Source organism: Bos grunniens, chromosome 25, assembly GCF_055505025.1.
Source record: "Bos grunniens cultivar Pamir isolate PY7600 chromosome 25, Bosgru_T2T1.0, whole genome shotgun sequence".
Classification (NCBI taxonomy): Eukaryota; Metazoa; Chordata; class Mammalia; order Artiodactyla; family Bovidae; genus Bos; species Bos grunniens.
Window position 1 is genome coordinate 16011468 of NC_141189.1, and position 21295 is coordinate 16032762.

A 21295-nucleotide genomic window follows, 5' to 3' on the forward strand; every position below is an offset into this window, starting at 1 on the left:
AGTCCTCGCGGTCAAAAAGTATGAAAAACTTCACTGCCCAGCACTCCAATCCAACCCCTCCAGAGGGAGAACAAACTGCCCAGGTGGGAAGGAGGGTAAAACCTTCATCAGGACATGGGCAGTACTGTCCTCATCCCTCCCTGACCCCAGGACCCAGCCCAATACCCACCCAGGTGATCCAAACACACTCAAAGAGGAGCCAAGGGGCCTCATTGTAACACTCGTTTTTATATAAATATCCGCAAGTCATGTTACAGAATAAGCCCCACCGGGGAAAAAAAGTCAACGTTATGTTTTTGTTAAATCAACCCCTGCCTTCTAGGTTGGGCCCCAGCCTGGGGGCACTGCTGCTTTGGGAAGGCTGGGGCTGCTGCCAAGAGGCTGCTGAAGAAGCTGCCTATGTGGCCCACCCCCAGGCCGACCCCCTTCTTTGGTGTGTGGTACATGGTGACCTTCTCTGGCCCCTACTCAGCCTGAGGCAGGGTTCTGGGGGACAGGGTTCTGGAGAGCAGGGCCCAGGAATCCTGGGGGCACTTGGAATAGAGTGGGTGGGGGGGAACCAAGCCACTAAGAGGTGGAGTATGAAGCTTAGAGGTTGCGCCTTTGGGGAGTGGGGGCACAGAGGTAACAGGAGCAGGTGGGGGAACCCGGGCTGTCAGTCAAGCATGAAGCATCTGCCCTTCTTTCTGGCCTAGGTACCCAGGTCCCTTCCCCTGTTGGTCCCCCTCCTGCTGGTCCCCGTATTCCCAGGAATAACCCCTGGGTTCCTGCCTGTCCCCTCCCAGCTCTTCCCCCTTCAATTCCCCCTCCCCCCACAGAGAGGCCAGAGGCTAGGAACACAGCACCAGTCTTAGGATTTAATTAACCAGGAAGGGGGATTATTGGGAGGGGCACCCCTGTAAAAATGTACAAAAGGTCTGGGGGGCTATGTGGAAGGGGAGATAAATATGTACACGGAACCCCCCTTCCTTTAGCCCCTCCTCCCCCAGCCCTGAGAGGGCATGAGGACTTGGGTGGTAGGTGACGAGGAGGGGGGCACTTTGGCCTCTGGCTTAGTGAGCCCTTGGCGAGGCGGGCCAAGGGCCTAGGGGCCCTCAGAAGGGGCGATGGTGCACCTCAGGAGATCATGAGATGTGACCTCTGAAATGACCCCCACTCTCAAGTACACACACACACACACACACACACTCTCTCTCACAGACACACACACACACACATACCTCTCTAGAGGCTTGTGACCTCTGCCCTCCCAGTGACCCCAAGGTCCAACTGATGCGTGATCTCATGGGGGTTGGGACTTCTGCTCCCAGATTCCATGACCTCAGAGGTGGCTGGTGAGGTCAAGATCTCTGCCCTCCAGCCCTGGCTCGAAAACCTCAACTCTAGAACCATGTCAGAAGAAAGGGGGGATGGAGCTATGCCCCTGCCCCTCCCCTTCCCTCACCTGTCAGCCCGGGCTGGGCCAGGGGCCCGAGGAGGGGAACTGGGCCGGGGGGCGGGCACAAGTGGAGGTGGTGCCCCCAAAAGGGCTCCTGGTGGGGTCTTGCTGAGAAGGTGAGGGGTTCCTGGGGCCGCAGTCGGTGGTGGCGGCGGAGCCAAGCGGCTGTAGAGGAGGGGATGGGCAGGCTCCAGACCATAGAGGCGGGCGGCGGCCACGGCCCCAGGTCCAGTCAGCTCCTCGCCCGCCTCGTAGAAGCGGGGCGGCCTAGCGAGGCGAGGGGGCCCAGCCAACCAGGTTGGCTCCAGGAAGCCAGCACAGCGCTCTGGAGGACTAGGGCCCAGAAATGGGGGTGGCCGGGGCCTCTCAAACAGCAGGTGAAGGCCTTGGGGCCCGGTGGTGGCAGCGGCGGCGGCGGCAGCAGCGGCAGCAGCAGCGGCAGCGGCGGCGGCGGCAGCCTCTTCCTTTCGCTCCTCCTTTACCCGCACTGACTCCTTGGTGGGCCGGGCTCCTTCCTCACCAGCCCGGGCCTTGGGAGTAGCAGGAGAAACTCGGAGCTGGGGCCGGGAAAAGGGGAGGTCCCTGGGGGAGGTGAGGAAGGAGAGGATGAAGGAGCTTAGATGGATGGTGGGCAGCAGGCAGAGGGCTGGGCAGGTGGGGAGCACGTGAAGCCACACCTGTCCTTCTCCTCCTTGGTGAGAGAGGGCTCCCTCCGCTCCACCGGCCGCTCCTTGTCTGAGCCCGGGGTCCGGGCGGCCTCAGGGGGCCGGACCCAGGCAGGAAAGGCCAGAGGACTGCGGTGCAGGCGGCCCCATGGGTCTGGGGGGGAGGCGAAGGCTGGTGGGGCCCCTGGACTTTCTTTCTGGGCAAAGACGGCGCCGGAGTCTAGACAGAGGACAGAGCAAAAGACAATGGGAGCCAGGGGTGGTAGGGCCCACTCAGGCACCCTCCTGGCCCCCTGCCTGAGCACAGCAACCCACCGCCCTAGTCCCCACCCCACCCCTCCCCATCCCCTCCAGCACTCACTGAATGTGGGGCTGCCCAGGCCTCCAAAGGCCCCGTTGGAGAGGGCAGCCAAGGAGGCGAAGCTTGTGGGACGCCCAAAGGGATCTGTGGGAGAAAGGGGGGACGGTCAGAGCATTGGGCGGCCGGCTCCGAGCAGGCATCATGGACTGGCAAAGAGGCTGGTCAGCAAGCAGGCCCTGGAAAGGTACTGAGGTTTAATGTGCAATGTGTTGTTTAACAGCATAAGTTCCATGAGGGAGGTGGGATCATTCCCATTTAAGGAAGATCAAACAGGCTCAGAGAGGTGAAGTGACTTGCCCATCAATGGTCATCTAACCTGCGAGCGGTACCCCTAATCCAGGCCTCTGACTCCAAGGTCAGGCTCTTACCCCACATTCCCCTATACCCGCCACCCAGGCCAACTCAACAGCCAGCCACTCCCCTGAAGAATCTCTGCTAGCTGCCTCCCACCCACATGCAACTGAACCCTGACTGTGTGTGTATGTTACATGGCCGTGAGAACACCTAACCTGCCAGCTGGGGAAATCTCACAATTGCCTCTTCTAGAACACCTTTCCCTGGGCCAGCCGGCTCAATTCTTCCTTGTTCATCCAAACTAGGATAAACCTCTCCAAGAAGCTGGCGGAGACCACTGGGAGCCAGGGACCATGCTGCACAACCTTCCTCCACACGCCTCTCCCCACTACTCCTGGCTATTTCAGACAGTGACTGAGCTGGGCAATGACTCTGCCCTTCGTTATCCCATTTTACAGACTGTAAGATCAAGGCTCAGAGCAGGGAGAGTAACTTGCTTGAGGTCACAAAGCAAGTGGACCCAGGTCTACCCTCCATTCCAGCTGCCTCTCAGGTTTAATTTCAATCCCCCGCTTAACACCTCCAAGAAGTCAGGGTCAAGGCCTGGGTTGCCCAACATGCCCTTGGCTCTTACCAATGTGGGTGCTGGGACTCAGAAAGGGTCCATGGGCCCCGGGAGCTGCCGTGAAAGGGTTGGCTGCAGCATGGACGGCACCTGGGGCAGAGAGGCGGATGAGGCTGAGTGTGTGCAAGGTGGGCCTTGGGCTACAGGTGGGCACCCTCAGGCCCAGAGAGGGCTGGCCAGACTCACCAGTCGCAGTGAAGAGGGAGGCGGCCGGGTGGGAGAGCTCCTGCCCAGGGGGCAGGGCCCCATAGGGCCCCGGAAGGCAGGGCAGGAGGTCGTTCCGAAAGTCAAGCTTGTGGGAGTCGCCCTGCATGGGACAGGGAGAGGGGCAGTGAGTGAGGAGGCAGGTGTGGTCCCGCTCTTGCTCTTCCACCCTGAGGCCCCCTCCGAGAGCTGGCTGGTGCCAAGGGAGGGCGAGGGTGGGCCTCTGCCTCTCTCCAAACCTTCTCTGACCACCCCCCAGTTAGCTAGAGAACCTAGTACTGACTGTGGAATTGCTCAGGCAGTGACCAAGGATAGGAGAAGACGTTTCTGGCCAAGATTCTGCCAAGCTCCACTGAAGGTAGACACCCAGAGCTCAGGCAGGCCCGCTCTCCCCAGCCCTCTGGCCCCAGTACCTTCATCTTTTCCTGGTGTCTCAGGATCATGTAAGCCACGCGCACGTGCATGGCACACCACTTCCCTGGTTTCTGCCGCCCCAGAAGGATGACCAAAGGGAAAGGGAAGGAAAGAACGTTCACTCATCACCCACTCCAGACCTGGCCCTGGGCCCAGCATCGCCATACAACATCCCCACTTGTCAACCCCTACAAGTGAAGGGTTAGGACTAGGTTCATTTCACAGCCTAGGAAACTGAGGCTCAGAGAGAGAAACAGTCTTGCCCAAGATCCCACGGCCTGCTATGTGTGAACCCGGGCCTGCGGTTTGCAAGCCTTTCGTTTCCTGCTGTTCCATCTGGCTGCCTCCATGTCTTGGGCTTCTGGCTTATTCCCAAGCAAGACCCACCCCTCAGACAAACACGCTGACACCAGCCCCCAGCCTCATGCAGCCTGAGGTCCTCACCAAACTCACCCTCAAAGGTGGCCGGAAATGGTCAGGGATCTGGGAAGGGCAAAGCAGAGATTGGCGGCAGTTCAAACCTGTTTACTGACCTGGGCACCTCATCTCCATAGTCCCCAGTACCCCACCCACCCAAGCACCTCTCGTGTGGTACCCTCAAACCTTTCCTTTTCCCCGCTTCTCCAACTCCAGGCATCTCCCTTCCAGTACCAAGTTACTGAACCTGGCCCCAAGGAGGTGCCCTGCCTGGAAGGCTGTAGAATGGGTTAGTGGGCAGCAGGTTTCTCAAAGAGTAGCTCTCTGACTGACAACTTCATGTATAATGAGGAACTGCTTAAGATTTCTTTAGAAAAATACCTTTACAATTGTTAAAACAAGCTGGAAAACCTCTGGACTAGTCTCTTTAGGAACTATATCCTATGCTTTTCACCATGTTCCCAGAGCCCTGGGCTTTAAGGCTGTTGCCCATGTCTCGTCACAAAGGGGCAGCTTATCTTTTCGTTAAGAACAGAACTTCCTAGTGTGATGTCATTTGGAAAAATAGAATGCTGTGACTTAAAAAAACCTGAAAACTCTTATAAAAATTACTGTCCTATAATCTTATTTCTGGGGCAACTTCACAAAATTCCTATCCCTCATGCCTGAGAAACTCTTCACCGACAGAAATTCCCTCTCCTCAGATTCTCAGGGATACCCCTGATCACATATTAAAGAGAGGGATCAGGGGGTCACTCTCAAGTCAACACTGCTCTCCCTCAACAGATCTTCGAGCTCCCTGAGGACCTGCCTTGACCCCCCTCACCTGTGTCCCCTTTTGGGGAAGCCCGCTCGGCACTGGCCCCAGTCGTGGTGGCAGCTCGGGGTTCGTGCTCTGAGAAAGGGGAGTGGAGGGATCAGTCAGAGAAGCTGATGCCAGGCATAAAAGGGGGCTAGAATCAAGCTGGGGGCTGGGACTGGGAGGGAGTATGGCTTTGAAAAAACCTGGATCCACAGGGTGAGGGCAGGAGGAGGGGCGTGGTTTGGGGCAATTAGAAGGTACATGGTTCTGGGGGTGTCTGGGTTTGTAAGGGGTGGGAGGTGGTGGTGGTGTCTGGGTTGGGAGCTCACCTTGGGCTGGAAGGCCCCCTGCAGGGAGCCAAAGGAGACAGCCGGCGGGAGGCCCGGAGGGAGGCCGGGCACTGCGGGAGGGAAGGCCGTGTACGGCTGTGGAGAGAAGGGGACTAGTCCAACTGGGGGTGGAGGTGGAGCCCAGGGCGGGTCTGCTCATTGGTCCTCTGGCCTCCACCCTAGACCCCCCACCCTCCCCCAGGGAGCTCTCCCAGGCTCAAGGCTCTTGCTTTGGAAGCTGAAGACTGGACCCCCACAGTCAGGGCCACACACACTGATATATCAATGCCCACGCACCACACACACACACTCACATTATGCCGGAAAAGGCCTTCCATCTTTCCTGGATATTTCTCAAACTAGGGAAGAGAAGGGAAGAGTAAGCTGCCAGCCAAGAACCCAGGGCTTTCCCCTGGAAGCCACACCCTCCCCCCAGGTCTCTGAGTCTCATCACTGGCCCAATGAGGAGCTCACCATGTGGGGGCCGTGGGGTGGCAGCAGGCCCGGGGGGTAAGGGGTGAAGTGCTGGTGGGTGTGCTGGTGGGTGTGCTGGTGCTGGTGGTTGTGCTGGTGGAACTGGAAGGCCAGGGGCCGGGCCGAGCCCCCTGCCCCCACCACCTCGGGGCCACCCTGGGCATTCAGGTAGCGAGAGTTCAGGTCCTGGCCGATCAGGTCCTGCTCTGTGGGAGGGGAGGGGGAGAAGGCTTTAACATCTGTAGCCACCATGGCAGCCTCCTAGGGCCCGGGTGACTGGCCTTCCCTTCTGGCCTTGGGCCACTCCCTCCTCAAGCCCTGCTGCCTGCTAAGGTCCAGATGCCCCGAAGTCAAATGGGCCCAAGCCCAGAGCCATGGCCCCCCGCCCCCCGGCCAGGATCCCAAACTCACCAGAAAGGGCGTTAGCGGCTGAGGCCCCAGGGTGCCCTGGCACCTGCAGCAGGGGTGGGGGTGGGGGCAGGGTGGGGCCAGGGGAGAACAAGGAGGGGTGGTGGGGTGGTGGGGGGGGCCGAAGCCCAGGAGGGGGGAAGCTGTGGGTGGATAAAGGCAGGGGCAGTGAGGGCGTCGGGGGCCGGTGGGTGAGCTGCGCGGACGAGGAGGAGGCAGATGAGGAGGAAGAGGACGAAGAGGATGATGAGGGGGGAGGTTGAGCCACGGGAGGGGCCGGGGCCTTGGGGGGCGGCCGTGAAGAGCTGGGGAGAGAAGTGGGGAGATGAGTGAGGGGCTGGGAGGTGCCAGCTCTGACGGGAGGGGGTCAGAAGCCTGGGAAATACCTTGACCCTGGTTCTCCAACATGGAAGGTGGTAGAACCTGGCCCCCAGGACCCCTACCCCTCACCCAGGGAACCCATCCTCAGACGGAGGTACCTCCCACACCCAACAAACCCCCCTCCTCCTGTCTCTTCTTCCACACAGCTGCTTCTGACGCCTCTGGTCTTTCCCTTTTCTGACTCAATCACAGCACAAAACATCATTCACTTTGACGCTTAATTACAACAGGCCACCTGGGTTCCCACCCGAAGCCAGTGGAAGCAGCGCTGCGCTGGACTGGTGTAGGAGTCAGGAGGCCTGAATTCTAGGCCCATCTTGCCATCAACACCCTGGGTGACCTTGAGCAAGTCACTGCCTCTCTCTGAGCCTTAGTTTTCTCAATAAGGGAAAAAATGATGATAACAACAAAAATTGCATCAATCCTTGAAGTGTCATTAACTCTTACCCTTTACTGAGCACTTGCTGTATGCCAAGTACTGTCATCTGCTTTACATGCTAATCCAAGTCTCCAACATTCCACATCACCTTCCCAACTGCTGCCGCATCCCTGGGACCCCTTGTATCTTTTACTTCTTTAAACTTAACTCAGTTTCTTTTCCACTTGGCCTCACCAAACAGCAATGTGTAAAATTAAGGGGCTGAGGTACTACTTGTATTTTTTTTTTTTAAACACATCAAAACTGAAAAAATTTTACTCACGTACCATCTAAAATTCCCTCGCACACCACTAACAAAAGTGTGTACACACTTTGGGAAACACTGCATTAACTCATAATTAATCCTCACAACAGCTTTACAATGAAGGTACTATTATTATTTCACTTTACAAAAAGAAAAAATTGAGGCTCAGAGAGGTTAAGTGACTTGTCAAAAATCACACAGCCATTAAGCGGCAGAGTAAGAATTTGAATCCAGGTTTGAATAACACCAAAGTCAGCACTCTTAGTCATTATGTCAGCATTTCCCAAAGTATGTTCCAAACAACACTATTCCTAAGAGATGTGCCTTACAAAAAAAAAAAAAACTTGGGGAATAAAATTGGGAAACGGCACAAACTGGATTCCTCTGCAAGTCAACGTATAAAGGGTTCTGAGAAGTCCTGTAGTAATCTCTTTAAATTTGTCCCACAGTATCTCTCAAACTTTTTAGCCCCCAAATCCCTTTTCAAGTGATATCCCATAGGAACCAACCCATGTCCCCAGACACAGAATGCAGGGGTTGGCAGCAAAATGACTAGGCCTTTCCAGACCTGGCCAGACCTCCCGATCACTCACCTGCCAGTGCTGAGGTCCAGGCTGCTGCCATAGGGGGAAGTGCGGAGGCCAAAAGGCGAAACCCGAAGCTGCAGCTGGGGCTGGGGTGGGGGTGGCAGATTGGGGGCGGCCGGCAGGGGTGCAGGGGGTGAGACAGGAGGCCGAGGGGCTGGTGGAGGCGGTGGTTCCTTCGGGGGGAAAGGCACTAGCAGCGGGTCGGGCCCTGGGGGCTGTTCCTGGCTCCGCTCCAGGCCCGACACTTTAGGGACCACGGAGAGTTTTGCTTCACAGTTCCCATTGAAGGCGCCATGGGGGCCCGAGGCTGTGAGGGCAGGACGGCAAACATATTCAGTTAAGGACCATGCTTACCCAATTTCCCGCCCGTATCTCCAACCCCAGCCCTTGGGACCAACCTTTGCTGGTTGAGACAGTAAAGGACGGGTCGAGGTCATCATCGGAGACCTGGGGAAGGATAGGGACACAGTCAGGTTCTGGTCAGGTCAGGCCTTCACCCAGGAAGGCCAACAGCCTCTGGAGTTGGCTAGGCACTGGTAGTGGTGACAAGTCTATTCCATCAGCTTAGCTGAAATCCACTCAAGACTGTGGGCTCTAGGAGGCCCAATGCTTGGGGAAACGGGTAGAGCAACTAAGCCTGCGCATTTGATAGGCCAGGAAGATTGAATTGAGGCAGTACTGAAGTAACAGAGAAACAAGTAAATCAAGGCAAAAATGTCAGATATCACTAACTGCTGGCCCAGACTGTCTACCAGGCTTATAGATCTATTTGGTCCGTAAATGTCACCAAAAGTTTTAAACTAACTGCGAATACTTAGAAATCTGGAGATTCTTCATAAAAACTCAGACTCAGGTTCTCTTGACAATAGGCTCCCAGTCTCCCACTTGTGCCCCGATCAGATGGACAAAGACTATTTGCTTCACTACAGAAGTCCCTGTCCAGTCAACTTTTTAAACTACAGCAAGACATACATCAGGGAATACACGTTTAGTTAGTGACAGGAGAAGAACATCAACTGCTAGAACACACTTTGAAAGCTAGCACATCAGCCCTAAAAGCAAAATGAAACACACCTTTATAGCTTACGTTCTTACACTGTGTACAATAGTTTAGCGTCCTCACTGCCACGACTATTGTCTACAGACTGTAATCTATAGGAGCAGACTAATAACCAGCAGGAAGAACCAACTGGGTTCCATAGCCACCCTGGGTTTCCATGGAGAACCACTGGTATCTCCAAGTGCTTTGGAAAGGATAGCATAGCAAGGCATAGGCCTTTGATTCTTTGGTCAATTGGCTCCAATTACCAAATAAAACTTGTCATTTACTTTCTCAATCCCCCCCACCCCCCAACCTGCCTACCTGTCCCATGCATCCTCCCCAAACATCCATTTCTGGCTCGACTTAACTCCCTTTCCCCACTTAAGGGAAGACTCTGTCTGCTGTACAAGGAGACCTTTAAGGCACAGTTCATTTTATGAGCTGTAATACTGCCCACCCAACAAGCTCTAGCCCCACTCACCCTCTCGTCCAGATCACTTTCTGCATCACACTGGGGAGAAGGAAAGACAGAGGTGTCAAAACAGGGAAGAGAAGGGGGACCCAAGGTCAAGGGGTGTTTCAGACAGGGAGTGAACGGGGAGGGGCCCATACAGGTGGAGAGCACTTACTATGTATCCAGCTTCCAGAGAATGACGGGAGGAGGCCTGAGAAAGACCAGAGTCCAGAGGTAAGGGAGGCTGGCTGGCGAGGCCTTTGGATAAAGTCTAAGCTCCCTGGCAAGGCACTGAAGGCCCCTCATGACCTATTCTCAGTCTCCTTCTATTCCCCACCCAGTTCCCAATGCCCTGGCAACTTTTCAAATCTACCAGATTCTCACATCTCTGCGCTTTTGCCCAAAACAACTTAGCCCTATTTCTCTTCTCAGCAACTTATGACTATCCTTCAAGGCCTGACTAAGACATCCCAGGGGGCTTTCCCTAACCACAACCCTCCTCCCATCCCCCAGGCAGAATGAGTGGCTTCCTCATGTGGGTTTCTGCAGCATCTCTCCCAGATCTCTACCTTCTGGTGCCTCTCAAGTTTTGGTCTAGGTGTTTGCTCAAAGATTCTTTCCTACTAGACTGACACTGACTTGAAAAGGGGTGCAGAGACCATATCTAATTTACGATTCAACTACGTCCTTTTGATACATCTCTGAATTATCAATATGTTCAAGGCAGACCCAGTATCAACCCAAAGCAGGAAAGTCTGACTGTGGACATGTCTTTATCAGTCCGGGATGGGGCAGTGGGCGCTCAAATATGCTCTGCCTTTCTCTTTGACCTGAGAGACTGGGGTCACTTCACCATGGGTAGCAGCACTGCTGATGGAAAATGGGTCTATGTGAAGAACATTCGGCTCAGAATTTTAAAGGACAGGGATCTGGGGCAAGCTCACCTCTTTCCTCCTCCTCTTATTGGGCCATTTTCGGGCCCGATCCCCAGAGGGCCGGCCAGGCTCTCGATCAGAGCTGTCCCCTGGTTCCCCAGTTGCCCCACTGGAGCCCCCCCTCTTCCGCTTCCCAGAATGCTTCAGCCGATGCTCCAGTCGCTCTGGGGGCTGAAGAGACGCATCCTTCTGTGGAGGAGGAGGTGGGACTAAAGTACATACATGGTGGAGAAAGGAAAGCTCCCCACCTCTCTAGGGGTGACCAAGTTACCAAAGTGGCTCTCGGGCCCGGTAACCTGGTTGGTCCCTGGAGACTAGCTCTACCTCCTCCCACCCCAGGGTGGGGCAGAGGCCTGGCCAGAGGAGCCGGTTGCTCTGGTTTGGGGTGCCAGCATTCCCCCCTCAACTCCACCCACTCCAGGCACCGTACCCTTCTCTCGGGCCCTCTGAAGCCCCCCAAAGGTCCCCGGCCCCAACAGGCCCCACCTGCAAGGCCTCGAGGCTGGCGAAGCTGGCGATAGCGAAGCCATCGATCAAGTCCTCCTCTTCTTCTTCCTCCTCCTCAGGCTCTTCCTCGGCCTCCCCATCGTCTGCGCCCCCCTCCTCCTCCTCCTCCTCTTCCTCCCCGCGGCTGCCCGAGCCAGCAGGCCGCTTCCGAGCTCGGGGTCGCGGGGGCCGAGGCCTGGGACGCGGCCGCCGCCGTCTCGGGCCTCCGGGCCGCTCTCCAGACGAAGCTGACGACCACGGCCTGGCCGGCGGCGGCGGCGACGACGAGGACGAGGAGCCGCGCGGGGCGGCCAACAGGGCCCGGGGCGCGTCGCCGCCGGGACCTCGGCGGCGCCGCTGCTCCCGGTCTCGGTCTCGGCGCGAGCAGCGCCGCCGCCGCCGCTCCCCCTCAGCGGCCCAGCCCGGGCCCGGGGCCGCGGCCGCTGCCGTCTCCATGGCGACCGCCCTCAGCGCCGCATCCGGAGGCGGCGGGCCCCGGAGCGGCCTGTCCGCAGGCCCGGGGTCGCAGGCGCGGCGCTGGCGGCTGCACAGGGACGAGAGGGCCACGGCTTTCCCTTTAAAGCAGGATCTGCTCGCCCCGAGCGTGCCCCAAGGCCAAGGCCCAGGGAGCCGGCGCCGCCCCCGGGGCGACAAGCCCGAGAGCCCCCCCTGTGGGGCCGGCGGGGCCGAGACAGCGAAAACGGGGCGGCCGTCCCTTTAAGGCAAGGCCTCAAGTTGTCCAGTCTCTGACTCCTTTAAGACGACCCGACGGTGTCCGACCGGCCTAGTTCGGTGGCTGCCCCCTACCAGGGGTCGAGACAAGTCTCCCCGAAGAAGAGGAAGGGCCACCCCTTTAAAAGGGGCCGAAAGCTCGCCCCGAAACGTCGACCTCCCCTTTAAAAGTGCCTCAAGTCCTCCGGCTAAAAGAGGCCACCCCTTTAAGGAGTCCCAGGTTCTCCAAACAGCAGGCCGCCCCTTTAAGGGCTCGGGAGTTAGTTTCTAGTCCTCCACAAACGGCCACTTCCCCTTTAAGTTGAATTTAAAGGACTTCTTGCTTTGAGAAGTGGCGATGAGAATCCTCTGCTCGCTCCAGTTCTCCCAACAGCACAGTTCTCAATTTGTCAGCGTCTGTTCGGCGGCTTCCCCTTTAAAGGCTGGCGTTGTAGTCCGCCGAGATAGGTGGCCACCCCTTTAAGGAGATTTAAAGGGGCCTCTTCCAGGCCCAGCTCTTCCAGCCTCCGCCTCCGGTCGCCATGAAAGGCGCGAGGTGGGGGGCGGGGCCGAGGGGCCAGCCCTCCAAAGCCCCGGATGTGAGGCAACGGTGACGGGTAGAGCTTGTCTGTCTGCCGACATAAAATTCTCTTCCTTCTTTCCTCCGTCTCTGTCTGACGTTCGCCTTAAAGAATCCGGAACGGCAGCTGGGCAGCTGGGGAGCTCCAGCTCACCCTCCTGTCGTCTCCTTTGGAGTCTTGGGCCTCTTCTCCGCCAGGACTTCCCTGCCCCTCCTCCCTCTTCCTCCTCAGCCTACGCCTCCTTCCTCTCTCTGTCTCCTCCCACTTTTCGCCCCCTTCCCCTCACCCCCCTACAGGCTTAGCCGTTGATAGGCTGAGAAGTGTACGTCAAGTCGAAGGGGCGGAGTCAAACGCGGGAGGGAGGGAGTGAGTAATATGTAACCGCCCTCAAATCTTGGATTTGGTATACGTCAGATTAGCTCCGCCCCTCATCAAGTCTTGTGACTCAACTGGTTAGAAGTAGGCGCTTGGGGCGGTCCTCCAGATGACCCCGCCTCTTCCTGCTCTTCGTTTATTGGCTACTCTCCTGACGGCGTCTAGCCGAGGATCTGGATCTAGAGTGCGAGTCGTTGGGGACAGTTGGCCGCTGGGTGGCGCGCGGCCGCGGAAGGACACTGTACACTGCCAGTTATGTGTTCTCTCCCTTTCTGCCGCTTGGCTTAGTCCACAGGCTGTCTGGCTTCTCGCGCACGCGCGTGATGCTACAACCATCAGGCTGGCCGCTCAGCGGGATCCCCCGCCGTGCCGGGTGGTTAGAGCACGCGGCTTGAGCGCCAGTCGAGCGTAAAGGAAGCTTTCGCGTCCAGTTATTGCTCGGTGCAGGAGTGCGGGCCTGGGGTCTGCGTGCTAACAAGATAAAAACAGTTTGCATTGTGTGCCAGACACTTTCTCACATAGGAACTCATTTGACAGAAATCTCTTAGGAAGGTACTACCATCAGCCCCATTTTACAGGAGAGGGGAATTGATAAACTTTCAGTTTCCTAAGCAGGATTTACTCAGGAAGCTTAGCTCCAGTCTGTGCTCCTGGCCACTATTCTACCTTTAAGTTATGAAAGATGTAGTGTGCCGCTTGTGTTCTCTGGTTCCCTGGGTTTCCCTTTTAATGTGAACATTATGACAGCTTGCTTTTTCATGTATAAAATGGGTATAATTCTTATAGGGCTATTTGTAGGTCAAGTACCTGTGACAGGTTGTTGTAGGTGCTTACTTATAGCTGATTATTATTAGTTCTTGAATCCAACAACAGATTCTTGGCCTGTGTGTTAGAAGGAACTCAGGGCTATCTAGAACAGGGCTTTAGTCCACTCTAGGACTTTCAGCCTCTTCTTTTTTTTTTTTTGCTGTGCCACGCAGTGTGCAGGCTCTTAGTCCTCCAACCAGGAATGGAACCTGCAGCCCCTGCAATGGAAACATGGAATGCTAACCCCTAGACCACCAGGGCATTCCCTCAGTCCCTGACCAGGGTCCAGAGTCACAGTATCTTCTGGAGCAGATTCAGAAGTATCCCTCTGCATAGGAAAATTCTCAACCCAAGAAGGTATCTCCAATGACCATTCCTCTACCCCATTCCCTATATCCCACTTCATGGTCTTTCCTGGTACCACCCTCATTTCCCAGTTTTACAGGCCAAAGTAGAAACATCAGCCAGTACTGGCAGTGAATCTCAAACTCTGCTAGAGACATACAGAAGAATCAGAAACATATCGAAAACTTTACTAGAAATATAGAGAAAAAATTATAACTGCCTCAGAGACTTCCCCCCACCCCCTCAGGACGCATGGACAGACAAATGGAGCTTCTAAGTCCGATGGGGCTGATCTTGATCCCCTTCCTCCTCCTCTTCCAGGAGTGAGGCGTCCAGCTCCTGGAGTCGCTGCTGCAGCAGGGGTTCTACATCTGGGCTGGGGGCCAGACTGGGAGGAAGGGTCCTGCCAGCTGTAGCCCGGGCCCCTCGAGATGGCCGCCGGGATCGAGGAAGACTGCTGTCCCGAAATTCTACAGTCCGCCGGAGCTTCCTTGAGCTGGTGAAAATCAGAGTCCCATTGCGCTCCCGGGGTTCCTCAAAGATGGTCTCAAAGGTCCTGGACCAGGCAGGGAGGAGTCCAGGTTACCAGCATGCCCCCTGATTCCAGTTTTCCCTCTGTCACCCCTAAGCCTTCAAAGTTTCTCACCTCCTGGTTGTGGGTGACTGGTAATTCTTGTTGGTGTAAATTTCTTCCAAGCTGAACTCCTTCTTGTTCAACCTACGAGCCAAGAGCAGACGTCACTGAGAAACCTGGGGCTAGTGGGCCTGGAGAAGGGATAAATAAGGCCTGGTCTATATTTCAGTTTCTTGGATCTGTCAGGAGCCAGGAGTGCTGCCTGAGGCAGACAGATGGTTCTATATGCAAACCACGTCCAGAACAAATGGAGTCCTCCAAGCTTGACTGAGAGGAAGCAGAGCCACACTCAGGGGACCTGAGCCTACACCTGCTTCAGATCCATGCACGACAAGCTTCTCACCTGACTGGCCGAGGCAGCCCCATTGGTGTGAGGTTTATTTGAGAACGGGCCGGTGTCCTGCGTATTCTGAATCGAGAAACCTTCCCGATGGTCTGCAGAGATGGGGCAGAGGGTAAAAAGTGCAGCGTGGACTCAGGCTCCCACTTGTCTCCTCCCCGTTCACCTGTACCCCTACCTTGGTCTCGGAATCTGGAAGCACCTGGTCTTCTGGGGCCCTTGGCTCCTTTCTCTTGGTTGAGCTCAACCTGTAGAGAAGGTCAAGGCTCAGAGCCAAACAGCATTCCCAGCTGCCTCCCCCTCTCCTGCCCACTGGATACTAGGGTAGGAGGCTGGGCCCCCTCCTGTGGCCAGAGCTTTAAGGAGGGTTTATCAAGAGCACTACCTGGGTTCTGCAGGTTCAGAGAAGGAAGAGGTGGATGCAGTAGACGAACAAGATGTGACGAGGGGAGGAGAGCCTCCCACTCCTCCAAGAGGGAAGACCTCTTTCCGGAGACAGGGCCGAGGGGGTGGTGGGGCTTTGGCCATCTCTCCACCACCCACCGTGTGCCGCCGAGGCCGTGGCCGGCTTGAGGGGGCTGGAACAGGGGGCCAGCTGCAGGGATCTGGGCCAGGGGGCCCCAGGTCAGGGCAGGAGTGGCTTCGGCCCAGAGAGGGCTTAGTGAGAGTTGCTGAGGGGTTCTGGTCTTGGGCCCGCCATTGGCGGATAGGGGGCCGGGGACTGACTGTCACAGTGCCCTCAGAAGCCCCGGGCTGCCCGGCCTCTGAGATGGCAATCTTCAACTCCAACTTCATGGGGGGTGATGGGGGTGGGGGCCGCGGGGCTTTGTTGGGTGTGAGGAAGATGTCAGCAAAGCTCTCCAGCTTGGAGCGGACGGAATGGAAGAGGGGGGCCAAGCCCCAGGGACTGAGGCGGGGGCGTAAAAGGCTGGACGGCGGTGGGGTCGATGGGGGCTCCAGAACAGGATCTGGGGCTGAGGAAAGGAGAGGGTCAGGTGCATATTCTGACCTGTCTAAGCCCCACTTAGGAACCTTAGTCCCTCCCCCAAACACTAACCTTTGCCCACTGAGGAATAAGCCCAGCCCTAAAATACCAAGCCTTAAATTCAGAAGTTCAGACGTCTCTGAACTCTAAACTCCATCTTCACACACCAAGCTCCACCCTGAGAGGGAGTTAAGCCCCATCCCCACCTCTGCATCTGACACTTCTAAGCTCAGCTAGAATTTTCCAGAACCCTCCTTCTCATCCATCTGAGTCCTTACCTGGTGGTAGGCTCGCCAGAGGGTTTGCAGACAGGGCAGATGGACGGGATGGGGCTGGCAGGTCCCTGGACGGAGGCTTTGGCTGGTGAACCATCACCTTGGGCTCAGCTCTGGGGTGAAGGCGCAAGTTAAAGGCAGAGGAACCTTTCACATTCAGATCCCACCTGAGCCAGGACCTCCCCTGTCCCTTAATGCTTCTGAAGGTGCTGCAAGGAAGCACTGGACATGTAAAGTCTGATGCCCCTAGCTTTGGCTGCCTGGATAAGAGCTGCCACCTACACGTCTTCATAATCCCTTCCCAGCCCTCTCACCTTCTCGCTGGGATGATGAAGTTGGAAGCCTCATCAGCAAAGCCCTGGATATAAACAGGGGGTGTTTATGGGGAGGCAGGGAAGCCCCCTGTGGCCTCCGTAGCTCCCCTATCCCAACTCTGTCAGTCTCCAGATGCCTGCCTGGGTTCATGCTAAAGACTTTTTCATATAGGTCTTTGTTCAGGCAATGTCTTCCAATCTAAAATGCCATCCTCCTTTCTCTGAGCAAAATCCACCCCAGACATAGTCCTCCCACAACTTTCTTCTATGCCCAGTGACATGCCTGCCCCCAACTGAACCCCTGACATCTTTCCCTGAAGTTCCCATACCTCAGCTCGGGGTCTGGAGCTGGCAATGTCCTGCAGCATCACCACCAGGGTGGGCTGGTGCACCTGGTCCACCTTTTGTGAAGGCCCCTCCTCTGGGCCAGGTGTTGTCCTTGATTGCCGCCTTGGGGTGGAAGGGGGCCGACGGATACGGCTCAAGGGCTCTCGACATAGGTGCAATGGGTCGGGAGGCCTAGAGAGGGAACGGGAAGATGAGTGGGGCTCAGCTGTGTTCCCAGCTCCTCCCCCCCATTCTGCCATTCTCACCTGGCTTGTGGGGACCACGTGGCCTGCCGGGGTGGTGAGGCAGGCGGCTGGCTGCGAACAGAATCCCGATGGTTGCTGTGGTGTCGTGGGGTGGAACTCTCTTCTTGGGGCTCCAGGGGGACCTCAGAGAGGAGGAGATGTCAAGAGGAAGGTGACAGAATGAAGCTGGACCAAAAAGGGCCTCCCTATGCCTAACAGTGCCCTATGCCATCAAGATGACAGAAATAGTGGCTAGAATTCATTTGCAATCCCCAAAGAAGAGGTCAGTTATGGCCCGAGCTACTTGGTATGGGGCCTGGGTAATGTCACCCAGGCTATTTGCATAAATGAAAAGGACAGGGTGACCTGGAGTGAGTCATTGCCCTAGTTGGGGCCTCAGTTTTTCTAATCTGTGCAATGGAGCCAAAGACCTCAGCCTGCTTCCCAAGGATTGCCTAGAAATTGGGCTGGGAAGAAAGCAGGGGAGTTTCTCACACTTAAGAATTGTGGGGATGTGGTTTTGGCACCAGAGACCTGCCCAATTCCAGGTTGGAGTAAGTGAAAGCCAAGCAAAAAAAAAAAAAAAGCATTAGGGAGACTGACTGATGAGTGTGAGAATGAGGTGTTTGGACCTCAGTGATCTTCACTTGACCTAGTTTGACTTTCCTACTGAGGGGACCTGATGAAGAAGGGGGCCTCTCAGTTCAAGAGGCTCACCATGCGGGCAGCCATGACATCTTCCAGGACCACGGCCAGGACCCGCCGAGAGGCTTTTTCCAAGGGCGAAGGGGCCCCGAGAGGCTGCAGTTTCGGCCGTTTTGGGCTCTTGGCTCCCCATAATGCTCCAGCATGGGGTTGGCGGCACAGACGCTGCCGGCCAGGCGTGCTGAAGGATGAGAAAAGCAGAGGACGGTCGCCTAAGCCTGTTGTTGGCCCTGTGGTTTCCCCGGTACGGCCACCAGGCTCCCCGTTTCCCGGGCTCAAGACAGGCGGGCGGGGTGCGCTCTCACCTGGAGTCCCCGGGCAAGTCCATGGGGGAAGCGGCGGCTCCGGGGAGTCCCTGGGGGATCCCAGGTTCCAGCCTGGGGTAGGAGGGGAGCGGGGGAGCGGGGAGTGAGGGCCAGCCCCTCCCGTGGGGCTCCACCCTTCATGGTCCGCCCGCGGCTCCCGGTAGCCCACGGTTCGGAGCCCTGGGGCGCGTAAGGGCGCCCTCGCCTGGCTACCGGGAACGGGTGTCTCCCCTCTGCCGCCGCGGCGATCCGCGATCGCCCTGTCTGAGCCGCGAGAATCTGAGTTGCAGCGGTCCCAGTTCTCCCACGGCCGAGCTTCCTGGGGCCTTTGTCCCTGCAGATTCCGCCCTGAGATCCCCGGGATCAGCTGGGATCCCAGTCCTCGGAGGCTCAGTTTCCGCCGGATCTCTTCACGGGGAGTGGCTGAGCACTCCGAAGCAATACTCGCACAAGCCGGCGGCCCTCCCTCCCACCTGATCCCCTAGACTGGATCCCCGCGGACACAATGCTCCAGCGCGGTTCCTCCAAACAGACGCCGCGCGAGTATCCTCCTCTCCCTGTGAGCTTCGGCTCCGTAAAGCTACACTCAGACAGAGGCGGCCCGAGCTTGAGCATCACGAACTCAGTCCGGATCCCCGGGGATCCACTGTCAAGCAGTTACCCCTTCACTCCAATCCCGGGAGGTCCCGCCCACAGACCCCCTCCCTCCGCCCTCCCCTGATCCCCGCCCAGCGCTCTCCCCAGCCCGGGTCCAGATGGCTCAAAAGTTTCTTTCCCTCCCTCCTCCCGCCCTCTCTCCAGCCGCTCGGTGCCCTCCCCCGCACGCCGCTCACCGCCGCCTCCCGCAGATCCCGGGTCTTCGACGGCTCCCACCTCCGGCTCCTTTAAAACTAGTCTTACCCAGCACTGCCCAACCGCCGAGGGCCTTCTTCTCGGAGCCTTTGGGCACCGCCCAATCGCCGGTCCTGGTCTTCCGGGGTGGTGAGAAACTAACTGAAGCCGCCTGGCGGCCATCATGCCTAGGGGTAAGAAGCCAATTGGGCGGTGCCGCCATTATAGTTGAACCCAGATTGTGCTGTCCTCGATTAACTTAAAGTGGACCGCACGGCGTCTTCTTTTCTGGCCGGCGAGTGGCCGAAGTCTAGGGCAAGTTTCTAGAGCTACTGAGGCAACTCTGGTGAAGCTAGACTACCGCCACGTTTTTTAAGGGCATCTTCCGGTTCTTTCGTTCTTAGACCAATAAACGTGAACTGAGTGCTAACGATATGTGAAAGTTTCCTAGAGAGGCCCCATTGAGTCGGTTTCCAGTTCCATTCTAGGTTCCTGAATCACGTTACCAGGTTGCCAGGGAAAAGTTTGGCAGGAGGTGGTCGGGGCCAGAGATTAGCGCTGGTGCCGACTCAAGCTTCTTTGCTCGCACGGTGTCCTGGAGAGCCTGGGCTGAGTCAAAGTGAGGAGGAGGCTGGGGCGTTCACTTCACCCGACTGTTATGTACCTCTTCCTGCAGGAGAGGTTTCTATAGAGGACGGGTTCCCACGAGCACTCTGAAGAGGAGCCTGGCTGATGGGGTGTGTAAATAATCCTTAGCAGTAAGGGATCAGGGATCCTGCTGCTTAGAGAGGCTGCTTCGTGAAACTTTTAAACCAGGAGCCTGCTGTTGGGGGTAGGTAATGGGCTTGTACTGGCTTCTGGACTGTGAACGCGCCCCCACTGCTTTACCAAAGCCCATGCCTCCACTAGTTCTCTTTCCCCAGGATTCGCTGGTACAAACTAGTACTTATTTTTCCTGATAGAACAAAAAAGACTAAAGCCTAAAATCGGGCCTGAATGAAGATTAAGACTCGGCCCAACATAATTCTCTTCTATGGGATTGAGTAATAAGAGTAATGACCCAGGAAGGATGATGTAAAAAGACCAGCACTGGTTAGTGTTGGTGTGGGACGTGAAGACTCCCCAACTCTGTAACGAAAGACTCAACCAGATAGGTGTCCTAGGACTACAGCCACTCTCTGTAGTACAAGGCTGGCTGGGTCCTCTGGAAATCCATCATGAGACTTCTGGTGAGAATAAGCAACAACTGGTTCAACTAGAAGTGTTCTATCTTCCCCTGGAGCAGGGCTGGCTACACAGGTGCATGAGGAGGGTCCCTGCTGGTATGGCAATGCATCCAGCTCTAAGTAGAGATCCCTCTCCATCTTGGTAAATTGAGAGGCCTCCTGTAGGCTTTCACTTAAACCTGCCTGCTTAAACACAGAGGTATTTCCCAGATTGCAGGTTAATGAAACGCTTTCAAGGGCAGAGCAAACCTGATCTGAGTTTTGATTCTCTAAGTCTGCTGAAGAAGTCAATGCCAAGGGTAAAGGAAGTAGGCTAAAGAAAGGGCCTGGTTTCTGAGAATCTGGTTGGGGAGGGCTTGGCCCTCAACTCAGGCCAACAGTGATGAGCCTTCGTACCCTCACAGTCCTGCCTCACCCCTCTTTGTAACTACCCTTTAAACAACTCTTACCTTACCCACTGCCTGTGTACATACCCCAGGCAAGGCCAGTGTGTGGTGATCAGTGATTAGAGGCCCCTCCCAGCCTTCAGTGGAGCAGGTGATGTGGCTGGAGATTGGCACATCCATGTATCTATTCTTCAGAATCCCTGGACCCTGTTAGACTCTGGGTCTCACATCTGCTTAACTGGTCCTGGCCTTAGTGGTCTCAACTGTAAAATGGGAACAATAAACCCTGCCATACTTGTCTCAAAATGGAATGAGAAGATCAAGTGAGAAGGCACATCTGAATGTGCCTGATAAATAAGACTCAGGCTGCAGGTAAAAAGGATGATAAATAAACTGCCTCTTCCTTCTCACAGAGTACGCTATCCCTTCTGGTCCTCAAGCCAGCTGCTCTGCTCAGTATCTTTGTTTGCAGAAGCATCTGGCCTGAGCTCTAGATCATCCAGGGTGGATTAGGCTGGGTTGTGGCCACAGGGTGTTGAGATGAGAGAAATGCACTTAAAACCCTTTGCCAAGAACCACCCCTGTGGACTTCGCCCGTGGTCCAGTGGTTAAGAATTTGCCTGCCAATGCAGGGGACATGAGTTCGATCTCTGCTCTGTGAAGATTCCAAATACTGTGGGGCAACTAAACTCATGTGCCACAACTACTGAGCCCACTCTCTAGAGCCCGTGCTCCGCAACAAGAGAAGCCAAGGAGCCCGTTCACTGCAACTAGAGAAAGCCTGCGCACAGCAATGAAGACCCAGCACAGCCAAAAGTAATATTTAATTAAGAAACAAAAAGAACCACCTGTGAGAAGTGATAGGACACTTTGAGTTTGGGTTGTTACTCTGGTTCGCATCAAC

General features: G+C 56.3%; 2 protein-coding genes across 5 annotated transcripts; both read right to left on the minus strand.

Annotated features, from left to right (window-relative positions):
• Positions 1-208: 208 nt before the first annotated feature.
• Positions 209-11829, minus strand: FBRS (fibrosin). The gene is made up of 18 exons (XM_086374931.1): positions 11000-11829; positions 10523-10702; positions 9754-9789; positions 9606-9635; positions 8481-8529; positions 8089-8389; positions 6435-6736; positions 6024-6229; positions 5864-5908; positions 5550-5645; positions 5245-5313; positions 4455-4484; positions 4001-4072; positions 3570-3690; positions 3393-3473; positions 2465-2548; positions 2116-2323; positions 209-2020 (listed from the first exon to the last, which is right to left on the minus strand). Exons 1-18 carry the CDS (start codon positions 11453-11455, stop codon positions 1441-1443), a joined length of 2946 nt encoding a protein of 981 aa, XP_086231057.1. The 5' UTR covers positions 11456-11829; the 3' UTR covers positions 209-1440.
• A 2156-nt stretch (positions 11830-13985) lies between these two features.
• Positions 13986-21087, minus strand: PRR14 (proline rich 14). Of its 4 annotated transcripts, none has more exons than XM_086374932.1 (12): positions 18782-21087; positions 17949-18020; positions 17656-17824; positions 16960-17081; positions 16696-16885; positions 16367-16410; positions 16056-16165; positions 15178-15766; positions 14971-15040; positions 14796-14887; positions 14465-14536; positions 13986-14374 (listed from the first exon to the last, which is right to left on the minus strand). In XM_086374932.1, the coding sequence occupies exons 1-12, from the start codon at positions 19000-19002 to the stop codon at positions 14092-14094; spliced, it is 2034 nt and encodes a 677-aa protein (XP_086231058.1). In that variant the 5' UTR covers positions 19003-21087; the 3' UTR covers positions 13986-14091. The 4 variants fall into 4 exon arrangements, with proteins under 4 accessions (XP_086231058.1, XP_086231061.1, XP_086231060.1 ...); XM_086374935.1 differs by having other exon boundaries at positions 16960-17010; positions 18782-19208; XM_086374934.1 differs by lacking the exon at positions 18782-21087 and adding an exon at positions 18422-18693.
• Positions 21088-21295: the final 208 nt, after the last annotated feature.